The sequence below is a fragment of the Rattus norvegicus genome, chromosome 3 (genome assembly GCF_036323735.1).
Source record: "Rattus norvegicus strain BN/NHsdMcwi chromosome 3, GRCr8, whole genome shotgun sequence".
NCBI classification, from domain to species: Eukaryota; Metazoa; Chordata; class Mammalia; order Rodentia; family Muridae; genus Rattus; species Rattus norvegicus.
Window position 1 is genome coordinate 73,319,534 of NC_086021.1, and position 15,577 is coordinate 73,335,110.

A 15,577-nucleotide genomic window follows, 5' to 3' on the forward strand; every position below is an offset into this window, starting at 1 on the left:
GAAATCAGAGATCAGTACTGTTCACAGTAACTTACTCTTTAAGTTTTAGATGATCAAAGCTTTGTAGCAAATATTGAAAACAGGAAACATGACAGTTTAGCCTGTTTCTTTCTTAAGACTGCTTAGGCTGTCTGGGTTTCTGTTGTTCTGTACCAATTTTAAGGTTTTGTTTTTAATCAATGTAGGTGAAGAATAGAACTTAAGAATTGTATAGGGACCATGTTGATCTTATAGAACCCTTGAATTGTTGATAGTGTGGTGGTGTAGTGGTTTGGAAGTTAATCCAGATCTGTGTATTTTTCCAATTAAGTAAACTCTCTCAATGAATCGTGTTCCAAAATCATCTTTTGTTTCCTAATCAAACCTTATTGTCTGTTTATCCTTAATTCTCAAGTGCTTTAAAACCTTTATCCTGTTATAGGAATGTATGCAATCTACGTCCACGACTACTATTAGTAAAATCTTGTGAATATGAGTGTGGATACAGAAATCAAATGACACTTATTATCATGGTGTAATGTTCTTCAGTCATTTTAAGAGTAGAATATGAAGGTCTTATCATATAGTGTTCTTTCAAATTATTTAATTACAATATAGTTACATAATTTACCACTTCCTGCTCCTCCTGTCTACACCTCCTTGGTCACCCCTTTCTTATAACCAGATAAATCTAATCTGTTGAGTTCACTGTGTGTTGCCTGGATATGGTGTTCACAACTACATTGGATAACCAATCAGGGGGCTCACCCCGGGGAAGCTAATTCTCCCCCTTAGTAGTAAGTGATTGTTTGTAGCTCTTCATTTACAGATAGGGCCCTGTAAGGTTTTCCATCTATGCTGGGAGGTCAGCTATGTTGGAATTTTTCAGGTCTTGTTTAGGTACCCACGTTGTTGAGATTTCATACAGGGAGCTTCCCTTTCATGGCTACAGGGCACATATTCCCAGAAGACTTTCTGGTCTTCTGCCTTTGATAATATTTCTGTCCTCTCTTTCATGATGTTCCCTGACACTTAGGTATGGGAGTTATGTTGTAGAAATATCACTGGGGGCAGAGGAGCGCCCTAGACAATTGTCTGCATTTTAACGAGTTGTGGATTTCTGCGATGGTCTCCTTCTGTGGCAGAGATGAGAGCACTTGTCTATGGACATAAGGACAAGTACATCTTTAGAATGCAGATCGGAATCTTATCAGTCTAGGGAAGTGGCAGTAATGGGTTTCTCTTCTAAGATCCATGACCCTACTTGCCATGTGTAGTTGCATAGGTTTACATGTCAGGGACTTCCTCCACTCGAGTGGCCCGTGAGTACTCTCAGAGAGCTGCTGGTTAACTCCAAGAGACATGCACCTTCAGAGAGACCTTGCCATGCCAGTCATGTGGTTTGTAGCAGTCATAGCAGGGTTGGGCTGCAGACTGCTCTCCTGCCTAGGCAGCTTGCATAGCACCTTCTGGTATTATAAAAGCTAATCTTCAGAGGGGAGGATCTCTAATAATTATTAAGATCAAAAAGTGTGTGTCCTGTGTCTAAAGTGTGTGGTGTTTCCGGCAGTGGGGAATTGCTTTCAACTTCCGGGACTTAATCTGTTCTTATTCACAGGTTGTACTGAAAGTTGTTAGGAACGTGCTCTTTTTGTCAGGAGTTGGGACCCAGTGCGCCCAGCCTTGCCAGCAGCTCTGAGAAATGCTATGGATGAGTCCCTTAACTCTTCTGGATAGTCCTCAATTTTCCTCCTTGGAAGGAATTGTTCTTTTGTCCCTTGAAGCCCCGCTGCTTTCAAGGGCTGCCTGTCTAAGTGGAGTATTAATGTTTCAGTCGTTGGTTAAAACCTATTCTCTATGATTGTGACCTCAAGTGCAGGGTATCCTTCCTGTGGGCCACTTCTCACTGGTCCGCTTGCGCGAGCAAGGCATCTTAGGACAGTGTCAACTCGCGCGGGGGAGACGCTGTTGACCGCTGGAGGAGAAATGACATGGAGGAGACACAAGTGCACTGTGCAAGACGCTTTTATTTTTCCTTTTACCTTTGCAGCCATCTTTGAGTAATTGTGTAAACAATAGAATGGAATGGAATTACATTAAATTGTATGCAAATGGTTCTAGAACACCTTAACGATTATGACAAGGCAATTATAAATAACTTCTTTCCTTAGTAATATATATTTGCTTTTTAAAGTACGTTAAAGAGCTGCCGCATCTAGGGTTAGCTTGTAAGGAGCAATGGTGCCATCCCCGGAGCCACCTTCTTGAGGGTTTTGACTCCAAATTTGAAAATCCTAAGGTTTGTTAGGTTCATAATACATAGTCAAGCAGGAGGTTCTTGGGTTGGAAATATTTATTCTCGAACGTTTACAGCATTTTTACCTTTTGCCATTGCACAAAAAAATCTTTCTGTTTTGTTTTGTTTTGTTTTTCATACCCCCTGTGTATTCTGCAGAGTTTCAAGTAAAACTCAGATTCTGGTGTGGTCAAGTTTATCGCCTTACAAACAATGAATCCTATCACCTAAGGAGAGCCGAATCAGACACGGGGATGTAGTCAGCGATCTAACAGAACGGCAGCACAGGTACAGTATTCTAAATGTCCAGATGAAGCAAACGTATGCCTCCATGTGTAGTGCGGGTTTGAGATCTGAGACTAGTCCAGGGTTAAGCAGTCTCAGGCACATTCGAAGTATGAAAGTTTACAAGGCACCTCCCTCTCCCAAGAGACGACTGGATTGTGGACTGGATTTTAGGCAAACCAACCAAAAGAGAAAGCATTCAAATTTTCAATTCAGTCATTTCAAAAATTAGAAGCTACAAATACTCCAAAGATTGACCTGAAACCATTTGTTTAAATAACAAGAGATCAACCGCGGAAAGCATTATAATCAAAACTTTTTCCCTCATAGCTAAGGTGTGTAAAGCATAAATATATGAAAAATAAAATTCACAGTCAGTTTTAAAACTAGAATTCAAGTCTGGCTAATAAATCTTAATTTTATAAGTATATTAATTTCTAAGACAACATAAAAGAGGCAGTATTGTCAGATGTACAATTAATTATTATTAATTATTAAACAGAAATACAACAGTAAGAGGAGAAAAGGCTTCTGGTAGAAGATTCCTTTTGTTGCCAAGAGATAGGACCACCTGAGTGTGTTTCAGACTCCTCACTTAAGGGCTATCCAAATTGACTGCTAAGAATAGTAAATAGCTCTCTGGAAAGAAATCAGCAATGCACTATTGCAGCACTTGCCTGTGCTCACACTGTGGATTGCTGGAGAATAAAGCAGAACTCAGAGTGCTCGGAGTTTTTTTTTAAAATTATTATTTTTTTTATCCCACTTCATCGAAGCCAGCCTCTTCACAATCTTCTTATTTGCTGGGATTTGGGAGTGAGGGGGTGAGAGGAAGGAGGCAAAGAGGGGGCTGGAAGGGGGGGAGGGCACGACAGATGAGGGTGACAGCAAGGGACATACATCAGCTCACACTCAACTGGGCGAACCCGATCAGCTTCACTTCGTCAGGAATCTCCGCCCCATCACAGCCAGAAGCCTGAAAGGGAAGAGGAAACCATCAGTGCTGGATTTAGAGCTGTGTGTGTGGGAGGGCAGAGGTACTCCAGGTCACCGGCTCCTCTTCATGGAGAAGCCCATGTCAGTGAATGAATGATTGCTGGGTGCCAAATGCTGTTAGAAATGTGGTCCTGCTGTGTCAGAGGATGGTTTTGTGCACTGTGTATTCAGATGCTGATTTCTGTGCCCAGACCTCTGTCTAACCTGGCTATGGCATGGTTATTTTCCATCCAAGATTGCTTTCCATCACCTCTGATTGGTTAATAAAAAAGCTGATCAGCCAATTACCTTGGCAGAAGAGATAGGGAGGGACTTCCGATCCTACTCAAGGGGTTCCAAATGGGAGAGGTTAGAACAGGACCACAAGGAGGTGGGGGAAAACCACATGGAGAGACTAGGAAGATTCACCATGAGATCACAACAAGAGAGCAGCCACCAGACACTCATGGAGCAGAACAAGCCAGGGCAAGCCCAGAAGGTGGCAAGTTACAGGGCATTTAGCTGGGTAGTAGCAGCCTAGTCCAGTTAGAATAGATCAGAATCTGCCCAGCTATTAATGTTTGAAGTTTATTAATAAAAACACCAGCTCTCTGTGTCTTTATTCCAGAGCTAAAATGGGCCAGAGTGAGTGTGGAAAGGCCCTGGAGTTATTGGGAGCAAAAATATCGGACGCAGAAAATCCCTATGAAACAATTTTACACTGTGGCTTTGACCAGCAGAAGTGTGATGAGATCTATTATACATTCTAATAGTACCATGCCCACCTAGGCTTACAAACAAAACTCATACTCTACCTGCTTCTGCGTCCTAAGTGGCAAGACTTAGGTGCCTGGGAAAACGCCTTTAAAAAGGGAAAGTGGGATCCCAGATCACCTCTCCCTGTCATTTGTTTCCTGGCCATATAATTAGTGTTTCTGTCCTGCCAAGTATTCTCACGCACTCCCGAGTATCCCCACTATGATTCCCACCGCAGGCCTAGATCACGGACTGGAACCTCCAAAACTGTTAGCCAAGGTAGGCATTTTCTTTTTATAAGCTCATTTTCTGAAGTGCTTTTGTTTCAGCAGAAGATGGCTAACACAGTATTGTAACAGAATTCTTTCCTTTGACAAAATTTTATTCATGTTATTTTAACACAGTTTTTAACCTAAAATTAGCCCAAATCATAGGATGTCAAAACTTTATTATTCCTATTACTTCAAGATCAGATACTGAAAATGAGTCACTGTTTTAGGGACAATACCATTGACCCTAATTTGGTATTTTCATCCCCTTTCATTTCTTTTCTCCATTTAAGTATGTGCATGGGTACAAACACACTCACACACACTCAGACACACACACTTGCGCCCACACACTCACATGCACGGTCACGGGGAGATCACTGTTTTTAATTTTCTTTCTTCATCTTATAATACACTTATCAGAACTGAAGGTTGCAGAAATGCTAGAGGGGTGTTGCTGGGGGCGGGGGCGAATGATTACGTTTCAAAGGGCCACGTAAAAATTTCTAGTCTCAATCCACAATACATTACTTCCTTGAACTCCTTTGCAAACCCCACTCTTAACCTGGTAAGTGAGGCTCGTGTGCGTGCGATGTTCAAACAACAGTGCATGAAACCCGCCTGTGCCAAATGTACCACTTTTCATTAAGTAAGAATATACTTAAAAGATGCTTTGAAAATTTGAAGACTTTTTTATCTCTAAAAGGACACTCAGTAAAATGGCCTAGTAAATGATGCTGGTGTCAAATCGGTGACCTGAAGGTGGGTAAAATCAGGCACCATTTACAGCAAAGAATCAATGCTGTGTCTGTGCTGTCCATTGACGACACGGATAGCCTTCTTTGGCTGTTGAGCAGCTTACAGAAGAACAGTTTTCAGTCTCTGCTTCCCCTCACTTCCAACCAGGAAATCCAGCAGAGCAGGCCTTGCAGCAGACACTTCTAGTGGTGTCTGTCACACCAGTCAGTGCTGAGACAATCACAACCCCTACTTTCCTGTTCCTCTACAGCTGTCCCGTCTCCTTTCCCGACACCTTCCCTCTTCTACCCTGTGAGGCTCTCCTTAATTTCACTGACGGGCAGCAGAAACCATGGCTTGGTAGGGAGGTGAGTGACAGCACCCTAGGAGAACATGCTACTGGCACTGCTCCCAGTGGCCAGTGTTGAGGCTGTCACAAGCTTCAAAGCTACTTCAGAGATAGGACAAAAGAAGACCAAAATTTGTTGAAACAAGTAAGAACGAAACTAGACTACCCACAGTGGTTAAGCTGATCTGAAGCAAAGCAGAACTAGGAACTCCTTCCACAGCGACAGTTTAGTGACAGGCCCTCGGTTACCGTGGGCACACGGTGGAAGACTTCCCCTGCGTTCCCATGCTGTGCAGCAAGCAGATGCACTAATTTCCCGAAAGCCTTTGCACGGTCGCCTCTAAGTCTCAGGCACCTTCCATGCAGCCTGCTGTCCCTGATCCAAGCTATGTTCTGCTGCTGCCGTTTGTAAATCTGTTTAAATGTACGCTGTGCCTTCACAACGGGTATCTGAAAGCCAGACTTAAATTTCTCGCTCTTTTTCAATCTACACATCCTCCAGGAGACCATGAGCACCTGATGTCGTCACTCAGGGTCAAGGGACCGAGACTCTACCTAGAAACAGTGTTCAAACCTTTAGGGCTCAGGGTCACTATTTACTGTTAAAAAAAAAGATCGAAGACTCCAAATAATTATGTTTATGTGAGGCACATTCATTGTAGCGAGCGTCTTGCAAACTAAAACTGGGAAAAAAAGTACTGTCTGAGGCCATGTCCCAGTGGTACCTCCCATACATCTGCATTACCTCCCACAAGGAGTCGGGGGCAGCAGCAACCAACCCTAGGAAGCTTGACCAGACAAATGTCTCGACATTTTTGCTTACTGATGGCAGCTGGATTCTCGTACAGATACCTACATTTACTCTGCTACATTCCGCCTCTTGCTCTGAAGTCCATGAAGACAAACCCAGCTTCCCATAAACACGGATTTTAAAAGGGGGAGTATTTTTAGAAGCTTTTCCAAATACCATTTGCTACAATGTTCCCAGCGGTGATTCTGAAAGGTTAGCTGCAGCGTGGAGTCTGAAACAGGAGCACTGGACTTCCGTACTACATCCCATTAAAGTCCACCGTTCCTCTCTGCCCTTTGAGCGGATCTTTACCTGGTATGATTTTTAAGCACCACTGAGTTTCATAGATCTTCTAAAGGTTATTTCATTACAGAATATGAATGTTAGACAGTGTCAACAAATCGTAGTCATTAATGTGGTCCATCAGCAGTCTCATTGGAAGAGGGTCTAAGTACTGGGGGACTGTCATATAACAGCTTATAGAAGTTTTCCAAAATCCCATTCCCATTTGAAAATTCCAACTTATTATCGACAACAAATATTGTCAGTTTTTAAGGTGCTGTTTGCTACATAGCTGAATCTGATAACAACAGTTGGTCAGGTTTTCTTAATAAGATGGTTTCCTGTGGGAGGAGAGGGAGGGCAAAGAGAATCTTAGCTGACAATCCGCTGTTCATGGGGGTTTCCCTGGAGCCCCTCAGTGTACTTCTGCTGTATAACAAAGGAAAGATCGCACCCCCCTTCTATTACACAGGGTAGTAAACACGCATGTCCTCAAGTTGACATTAATACAACTAGAAGTGTTCCCTGCCGCATCAGGGACAGTTTTAAATGAAGCTTCCATGACGGATTACAGGGTAATGAGTGTAGCTCAGAATATGGACTGAAGCTGCTGCCTTGATTTACGGCAACGTTGTGAGATTTACCCACCAGGACCACTGTACCAAGATCAACATAGCGGAAAGAGCAACACAACTCCGTCTAAGTAGTACCTGAAATGTTGTGACATCCAGAACCCTCTAGAAGGGTCACAGGGGACCTCAGAGGCCCATGACCTACCTATGCACTGTGCACCTCGGCTTCAAAATGAGGTTTAAAGAACAGACAAATGGGATTCTGGAAAACTAATTTGTGCACAGAAAGCAGTCAGCAGATCAAAGCGACTGCATGATCTGAAGAATAAGAACAAACCCAAACTTTGCTAATTATGTATCAGAAAGGATTCATGCATTCAAGAATATACAAACAACTGTGAAAGTTAAATAACAAAACCCCAAATAATTCAATCAATAAATGCTTAGTGAACCGGATATATAGTTTTCAAAAGAAGAAATTCTAACAGTCAATAAATATCTGAAAAGGCATTCAATATCCTTGGCGACTAAGGAAATGCTAATTAAAACTTGGAGGTTTTATCTTACCACCTTCAGAATGGCCATCATTAGGGGGACAGACACACACACACACACACACACACACACACACACACACACACACACAAAACAAAAACAAAAAAACCAAAAACAAACAAACAAACAAACAAAAAAAAACGTGGGTAGGAATATAGGGTCCAGCAACACTTATTCTCAGGAATGAAAACATGGACAGTCAGCACAGACATCAGTATGGAAGTCTTGGTCTTTCCATTGCTATGACGAGAGAGACACCACAACTTACTAACAGCTTACAGTCTCAGACAGTCAGAGTCCATGATGCAGGAACAGCTGAGAGCTCACCTCTTCATCAGCAACCAAGAGGCAAAGAAATGGACTAGAGATCTCGGGATGCTTGAAATTCGACCCCACCACACGCCTCCACCAAAAAAGGCGACACCACTTAGTCTTTACTAAACAGTGCTACCAACTGGGCACCAAGTTATCCAAACGTATGCACCGTAGACTTACTGCATGACCCAGCTCTACTACTGCTCAGTAGACGCCAAATTACTGGAAGGTGACAGCACAGAGATGCTTGCCCGTCCATGCTCACTGAAGCCTTCTTCACATCAGTCAGTTTCAGAGAGTCATACACCACATTTTCTCTGGTATGCAGTGTGTGTGTGTGTGTGTGTGTGTGTGTGTGTGCGTGCGTGTGTGCGTGCATGTGTATAGTGTGTGTGTAGGTGTGTGTGTGTGTGCATGTGTATAGTGTGTGTGTGTGTGTGCGTGCATGTGTATAGTGTGTGTGTGTGTGCGTGCGTGCATGTGTATAGTGTGTGTGTAGGTGTGTGCGTGTGTGTGTGCATGTGTATAGTGTGTGTGTGTGTGCGCGTGTGTGTGCGTGCATGCAGTGGGAGAGAGTTCCAGACAGAGATACAGACACAAAACCAAAACACGGAAAAGAGAGGGTAAAGAGAAAGGTAGAGGGCAGTGAAGAAGAGTGATTAATAACATTAATGATAATAATAATATAATAATAAACTGTATAAACATATGTGTATTAGAATATTGCAGTGAAAACTACTGCTTTGTATGCTAATTTAAAGAAGGGAGGAGGACCATCCTATGACAGAAGCTCTGGCTAGGCGTAGGTAGGTAGGTAAGTAAAAGGCGCTCTACGGATTTTCTAGGTTTCCTGTTAACGAGGGCTTCTAATTGCTGTGATGAAACACCATGCCAAAAAGCAAGCTGAGGAGTAAAGGTTTTATTTGGCTTGCACTCACTACAGTCTGCTGTTGAAGGAAACCAGGACAGGATGTCAAACAGGGAAGGCTGTTTACTTTTCTTGCTTTTTGTCCAAGTTGTGTTAAACTCTAATGGTATTTGTTCCTTGAAATTGTATGTCTTTCTCTTTTATCTCTTTATATATTTATTTATTTCTCTCTTCCTCTGTAGTAAAGAAAAACAAAGACAAAGACAAAACTCTTGCTCTGTACCCCATTCTGACCTTAAACTCGGATCTCCTGACTGCCTCTCAAGCTCTGGAATTCTAAATATATGTCATCATACTTGTGGCCTGTCAATTTAATTCTCAGGATTAATCAAAATTAGAAGGAAGTCATAAATTTGGGCCCCAATACAGAAGAAACATATGCACATTCCTAGGGATTGGCTTAGCAGTGCACGAGTGTTTCCACTCAAGCCGAGAGTGGGATTCCTAAAACGTCCTCCCCAGTTCTCCCTTGCAGGCTGCAGACACTGTCTGTGCCCGTGCAGGGCTGAAGATAGCTTAGCACCAACCTTCCACCCAAAATGTGGGTATGTTCCGAATTCAGTGGGAGAATCTGAAATCATGCCAAAACTCGTTAGCTTCTGCTCCATGGTGATGATTCAGCTGCCTTGGTGATAGCCCGGGGATGCTCTGAGCTCTGGCTTGGTGATAGCCCGGGGATGCTCTGAGTTTGAGAGCCACCCTTTATTCCAGTGCTCCTTGGAGTGTAAACCCTGTACTATCTATGAAGCCTTGGACCTCACATTTCAGGCTCAGAACTTCCAGTTCTCACTTAAGTAGACACCTGTGACTCAGGTCTCATCTGGGCCTGAAACGGGGCCCTGGCATTTCCATTTTACCAGGTTTCTGGGCAACTCTGTGGTCCCCACTCCACATTTGGACAACCTTTGCTTCTGAAAGAACGAGAAGCAGGGGCGGCCGCATGGACCTTCTGAACAGGCCCAGAGCCTTGGATCTCACCCTTGTCCCCCTGCTATAAGGGCAACACCTCAAAACTCTCAAGTGGTTTGGCCTGTTTGACTTCAGCCACGTTTCAGGAAACGATGTGCTCCAGTCAAGCAACCTCCAAGCACACCTTAGCACAAGCCCCTCAGTTATCAATCACCAACAACCTTATGAAATCTCTGTCTGTGGTGTACGTAATGTCATTCCATTTCAGCAACTAAAATCTACAATGCTCATGCAAATGGGTGCCGACTGGATGTTAATTAGATTCACTCCTGCTTGTATTTTTTTCAAAAGCAAATTAAATATATCTTATTTCACATTTTCACTAATGCGATTTTTAAAACTCCGCACTGAAAGCAGCAAAATTCACCTACATTACAAAACCGCAGGGTGGCTAATTTAAAAAATAACAATTCCAACGCAGTGCTGTTATGTGAAGCTCAAAGCCACAGGATACTGGAGCTGAAATGGCCCTGTGGCTGAGGTACTTTGTTAAAAGCAGAGAAGAAACCGATCCCAGACCATAGCCTTATTTGAATAAGGCTAACGATCTTACTGGGCAACGGTAAAAGCAAACTTCATATGTGTGTGTGTGTGTGTGTGTAAATATGTATATCTCTACACACACACACACACACACACACACACACATATTTAAGATATAGCCTTGACTGGTCTTCAACTCACAGACTTCTGCCTGCCTCTTATGTCCTAAGTGCTGGGCCAACCTCGGCCCTTTGTGCTACTGGCTTCGTAACTGATCAGATACGTAAGGTAAGGACACAGGTGAATCAACCAGTAGTGGTGGTGACGAAGTTGCAATTGATCAATCTGCAGGAAGAATGCTTCCAGCTCTAGTAAAATGCCAGCATCACTAAGGGGTGCCTCAAAGTTCTAAAGGCCGGAACTGCACAAGCCATTAAAGCAGAGGACCTGGTCGATGGCCTGGGCATTAGGGACTTTTAGAAGCACCCCTACAGTCCCAGGAGTGAAGCGATGGCTCGGCAAGGTAAAGACACATAGTAAGATCTCCCTGCTCCCCAGGCCATTTCTAGACCCCTGACATCCTCCCTACGATTAGAATCTGATAAATAGCTGAGAGATAAAGGAACCTTGAACCACAGCAGTAGCTTGGGAGGGACACTACTCAGGGATGCTTTGATCTTGTATTCTTCAAATAAAGTAACCACGTTGATGAATGAAAGCCAATGCATCGGAATACTTGAGTTTCATCTGGGCTGCCCCTGGCTCAAATTAGCTATATGGCGTGGGTCTTCACCTGACCAGCTGCTGGTAACAACCAAGAAACCTCTCAGGCTTTAATAGGAGCCGACAGACAGGAACAGAAGGTCTTTCCCGAGACTGGTTTTAGTTAACATTTCTAACTCCTGGTGTTTGGAGGAAACACTATTAATGTCCGTTTCTTGAGAACACCCACACCTGTCTATCTGAGGCAGGGGAACCTGTGGATGGATTTGCTTCCAGGACTCTTCTGAGCTAGGCAGCACCGCTCACTCATTAAGGTTCAGAGGAGACCCAGTCACGAGCAAAGGAACTACATCCAGACATATAGAAGAAGAAACCACAGAGGAATCTAAGAAAGCATGGGTTTGGAGGCTCCTCTGAAAGACAATATGGTACTGTGAGCCTGGGCTCTGAGCTAGACCAGAGTTGAATCTGCAGCATCTACTGTGTAATCCTGGACATCAACTTGGCCTCAGACTTCCGAGATGTAAAGGGTCCCACCAGCAGAGGGCAAGTCCAGCAGGACATGTGTAAGGCACAGGATCAGAAAGGCTTTTGCATCACGAGCAGGCTGAGGGTTTCAGAATCGGACATAGAGAGCCTCTTTCCAGCACTTTGGGACCACAGAAAGGTTACTCTGGCTAAAGCGACAGTTCTGTACAAGTCCTGGGGAACTTGTTAGGAAGATGGGCCTCAGAAGCAGAACAGTGTCTCTTACTGAGGTGCTTGGTGAGCATGCAAGAGAGAATCGAGACACTATCTAGGAGACCTAAAACCCCACCAGAGGAAGACATGTAGAGAGCACTGTTGCTCTTACTGTGTTCAAGACAGCACAGTAGCTGCTTTCAGAACAACTGTGCTGAGAGAGGGGCCAGTGCCACTAACGTAACGTCATGTATGGTGAGGATGAATCCATGGGAAGGTTCCAGATGACTGTCTCTGTGCATTCATCCAAAATGAGGAAAATGTTCTTCAGAGAGTGCCCTGTCCCAATAAAGGCTTTTTTAAAAAAGGCTGACACAGGGTATCAGTCTCTCGCCACATGCTGTCTTATGAATAAAACATGTTCACAAAATTACACGTGAATTTCAAGCACGATTGAGGTGACATAGTAGGCAGCCCCACAAGACGGTTCTGTCTTACAGTGCCCTAAACTGAAAATGTTCTACTGTTACCAGGTATAGTCTGTGGAAGTTCTTGTGGTTTACATGTGATCACAAGACCTAGCTCTCTGAAACGAGATGAGAAGCAAGACACAGAAAATTCACTAACACCAGGCTTGCATTTACTGGTTCTTTGTGTAGCAGCTGCGGCCCACAGGCAACACCCAGGTCCTCAGTACCACGTGCACAGTCTTGTGCTCCTCTGGATCCTAGACTGCTTGTGGCTTCTGACTGGCCCTTGGTAAGATTAATTTATGTTTGAAAACGAGTGATTTATTCTTCCTTAATACCCAGTTTGTGAGAACTTCTTGGAAACCTAACAGTCCCGGTGATCTAGACTTGAACTCCTGCTTCACTGTCACGTCGGGATACTCGCTGTTCTGTCTCCCATAGGTAGATTTAAAACGTGCTAGTGCATAAGAAACTGCAGATATCTGTTCTCTACAACAGTGTAGCAGCATGGCTGTGGAGTAGGGGTGAAATGCTGTCTTTGCTTGCCAGCCTTTGGTGAGCTGTCGTCTCCAGTTACCCGAACCATTTACCCAACCATCGGCCTCTATTTTTAAAAGCTGCAACTGAGGAAAGCTTCAGTAAGAGCGCTGCTTTGAATCAAGTTTAATTTTGTCTGTACGGTCAATGTGCAACAGAACAAAGTTCTGGAGGGAAAAAAACAAAACAAAGGTACCCAGAGCTTTGAGGGTCTCAAAGGGCCATTCACAGTCAAAGTTCCGATGAGGTAAGAATAGCCCACATTCATGAAGGAAGAGTTAACAGCCATGATCAGAAGCAATGCTCCCAGTGTAGAGAGGCAACTGAGTACAAACTGCGATCTCCCCAAATCCAGCAACACTCAATAAATGTACAAAGGTACAATGCCTCCCTCCTGCTGCTGGCCCGACAGAAACACGATGCCCACTTCCACCTTCCCACTTACCAACTTAAATGTCAACGTTTTTAAAGCTTTGGGGTCATCTACAATCTTCTGTAAATTAGCAGCCACTGTAAAATACAAACACAGAGACACAGTGTCCAAGTTACTTCCAATAACTCTGGATGTTCACATCAATGACTCGGAAAATTTGACTAATGATTCAATAAACTGCAAAATCATTTCTTTCACATACATTACAAAGTCCATATAAGTGACCAAATTACTTTCATACAGATGCTCTCTAAAGCCATTTACATCATTTCTGTCACCTCCCATCTATGTGGATCTGGATTAATCACTGGACATCAACCCTGCATTTTCTATAATAAAATTTGAAATTACTTTCTAATGGAAAGTAGAAACGACCGCAGCTCCAGAGTCTCAACTGGTTGGTTTTTCTAAAACTCATTACTATGAAAATTATTAGCCAGGAGGGGGCAGTGCACAAGAGGAGAGGGGCTGTTGAAGGCTTCTCTGCTAAATGACCAGTCAGCATGTTGGAACGCTTGGCCTGTAAATCCACTCGGTTCTCTGCACCCACTTATATCAACGAAATAGAATACAACAGATGGCCCTCACAGCTCCGGCAGGCCAGCATGTTCTGGAGCAGTGATCCGTCTCTATGGTGATGACCACCTTGACCAGCACTGAGTCAGTGGGCCAGAGTCAGGCACTGAGACCATCAGTGCACAGCTCAGCACTGAGGATCTAGGCTCAGTGTCAGATGCTCCCTCAGAGGTCGGCCCTGTTCTCTGTGGAGTTCTAGCATCTGCATGAAGTGGCAGTACAGATGGCTGAGTTTGCCCCATTGCCCACCTACCTTGAGGTACTACTTATGAGTAAAATTATCAAAAAGCAAAGCGGATGAACACCGGACACTACCCTGTTCACATCTAGACCTCAAGATCAAACCATTGAGAGTCAAGCTGGAGCCACTGCAAAGAGGTTACTCCCAGAACAAAACCCGAGAACAATGGGGATCTCTGTCCTTTTTATGTCATGAGAAAAACTAACTGCAGCTAGATATTACCTTTTTTCCTAAAATTTTGAGATCGGAAACTTTGAAAGTGCATGCTATGAATTTCAAGTAGAAAGCAGAAGGAAATCTATGAGAAATCTGGATTTTTGTTTGGTTTGGTTTTTTTATGGTTGACAGGAATCACCTTAGGTATAAGGATTTTCTACAGATTTAGTTCATTTTAACTGTTAGCAGCAGAGGAGGGCAAAATAAAAAATTACAAACTCGATAAGGCCTAGTTCTCTTTACACACCACAATTGTAAGCATATGGTTTTATGTGCATTTATTGCTCTCTCACTAGCTCCATTCTGAACAATCTGAAAGGTTTCATTTTTACCCAGGCACACTCCCTTCTCATCTCCTTCTCTTCTTGTGTTAGCACAGGCGATTGGACACAGTACACACCTACTGAGCTTAGCCCCGGCCACTGACACCCATGAGCCTTACTAAGCTTCATGAATAGATTCTAGATACAAAAGTCAGTAATTTGTGTGAGAGACACTGGCTCACAGAGTGAGATTTCCAGCTCTGACATACTGTCTACCAAAGAGAGCCACTATTTACTGTGTCAGGACACTCTGACTACGCAAATTGCAGCAAGGGAAGATGGTGCCTGTGTTCTTGAGACATAAAAACATTCTAATAGCCCTGCTGATTTGGGCTGATTTCACGAGCGGCTGTAAAGTCTTCACAGGAATTTTAGTCCTTTCATTAGGCTCTCTTGGCTAATGCGGGTGATTTACTGCCTTGTTCTGGGTCATCTATTTCTGGGTTGCTCTCTTAGTGTTAAGCCAGAAGCACTGCTCTGTCCTGCACTAATTCACAGCCCTCTGGTGTACAAACATGTACAGGAAGGCCGACTTCCAGGGAAGTGTCTAGCAGCTTGTATGGGGACTCAAAGGTAGGCATGGCTGCTAGCACTTTAAACAATCACCCCAGGACCCAGGTTCCCCAAGTGTGAGTCCCATACCTCTGGGATATTAGAAATTCAAATTCTGTCTTCAGCTCGGAACAAAAATAGCAAAGCTGGCCACTTACCTGATTACTTAACCCAGCTGCTAGGCTTATTTTCAATTTAGTTGATTCTAATTTGTTGTAAAGTGCTATAAAACACCTTCATTTAACTGACATCACAGAAAATTCAGCGTGATGCTAATCTCCCTT

General features: G+C 43.7%; 1 protein-coding gene across 6 annotated transcripts in view; it reads right to left on the bottom strand.

Moving 5' to 3' along the window:
* Positions 1-1,988: 1,988 nt before the first annotated feature.
* Positions 1,989-15,577, bottom strand: part of Stk39 (serine threonine kinase 39) — a 266,876-nt gene continuing 253,287 nt past the window's right edge. For 5 of the 6 annotated variants that reach the window (NM_019362.1, XM_008761922.4, XM_063284417.1 and 2 more), the window contains 2 exon segments: positions 1,989-3,536; positions 13,398-13,462. In NM_019362.1, the coding sequence (NP_062235.1) occupies positions 3,462-3,536; positions 13,398-13,462 (140 nt within the window). In that variant the 3' untranslated portion in view covers positions 1,989-3,461. 6 annotated transcript variants of the gene reach the window in all.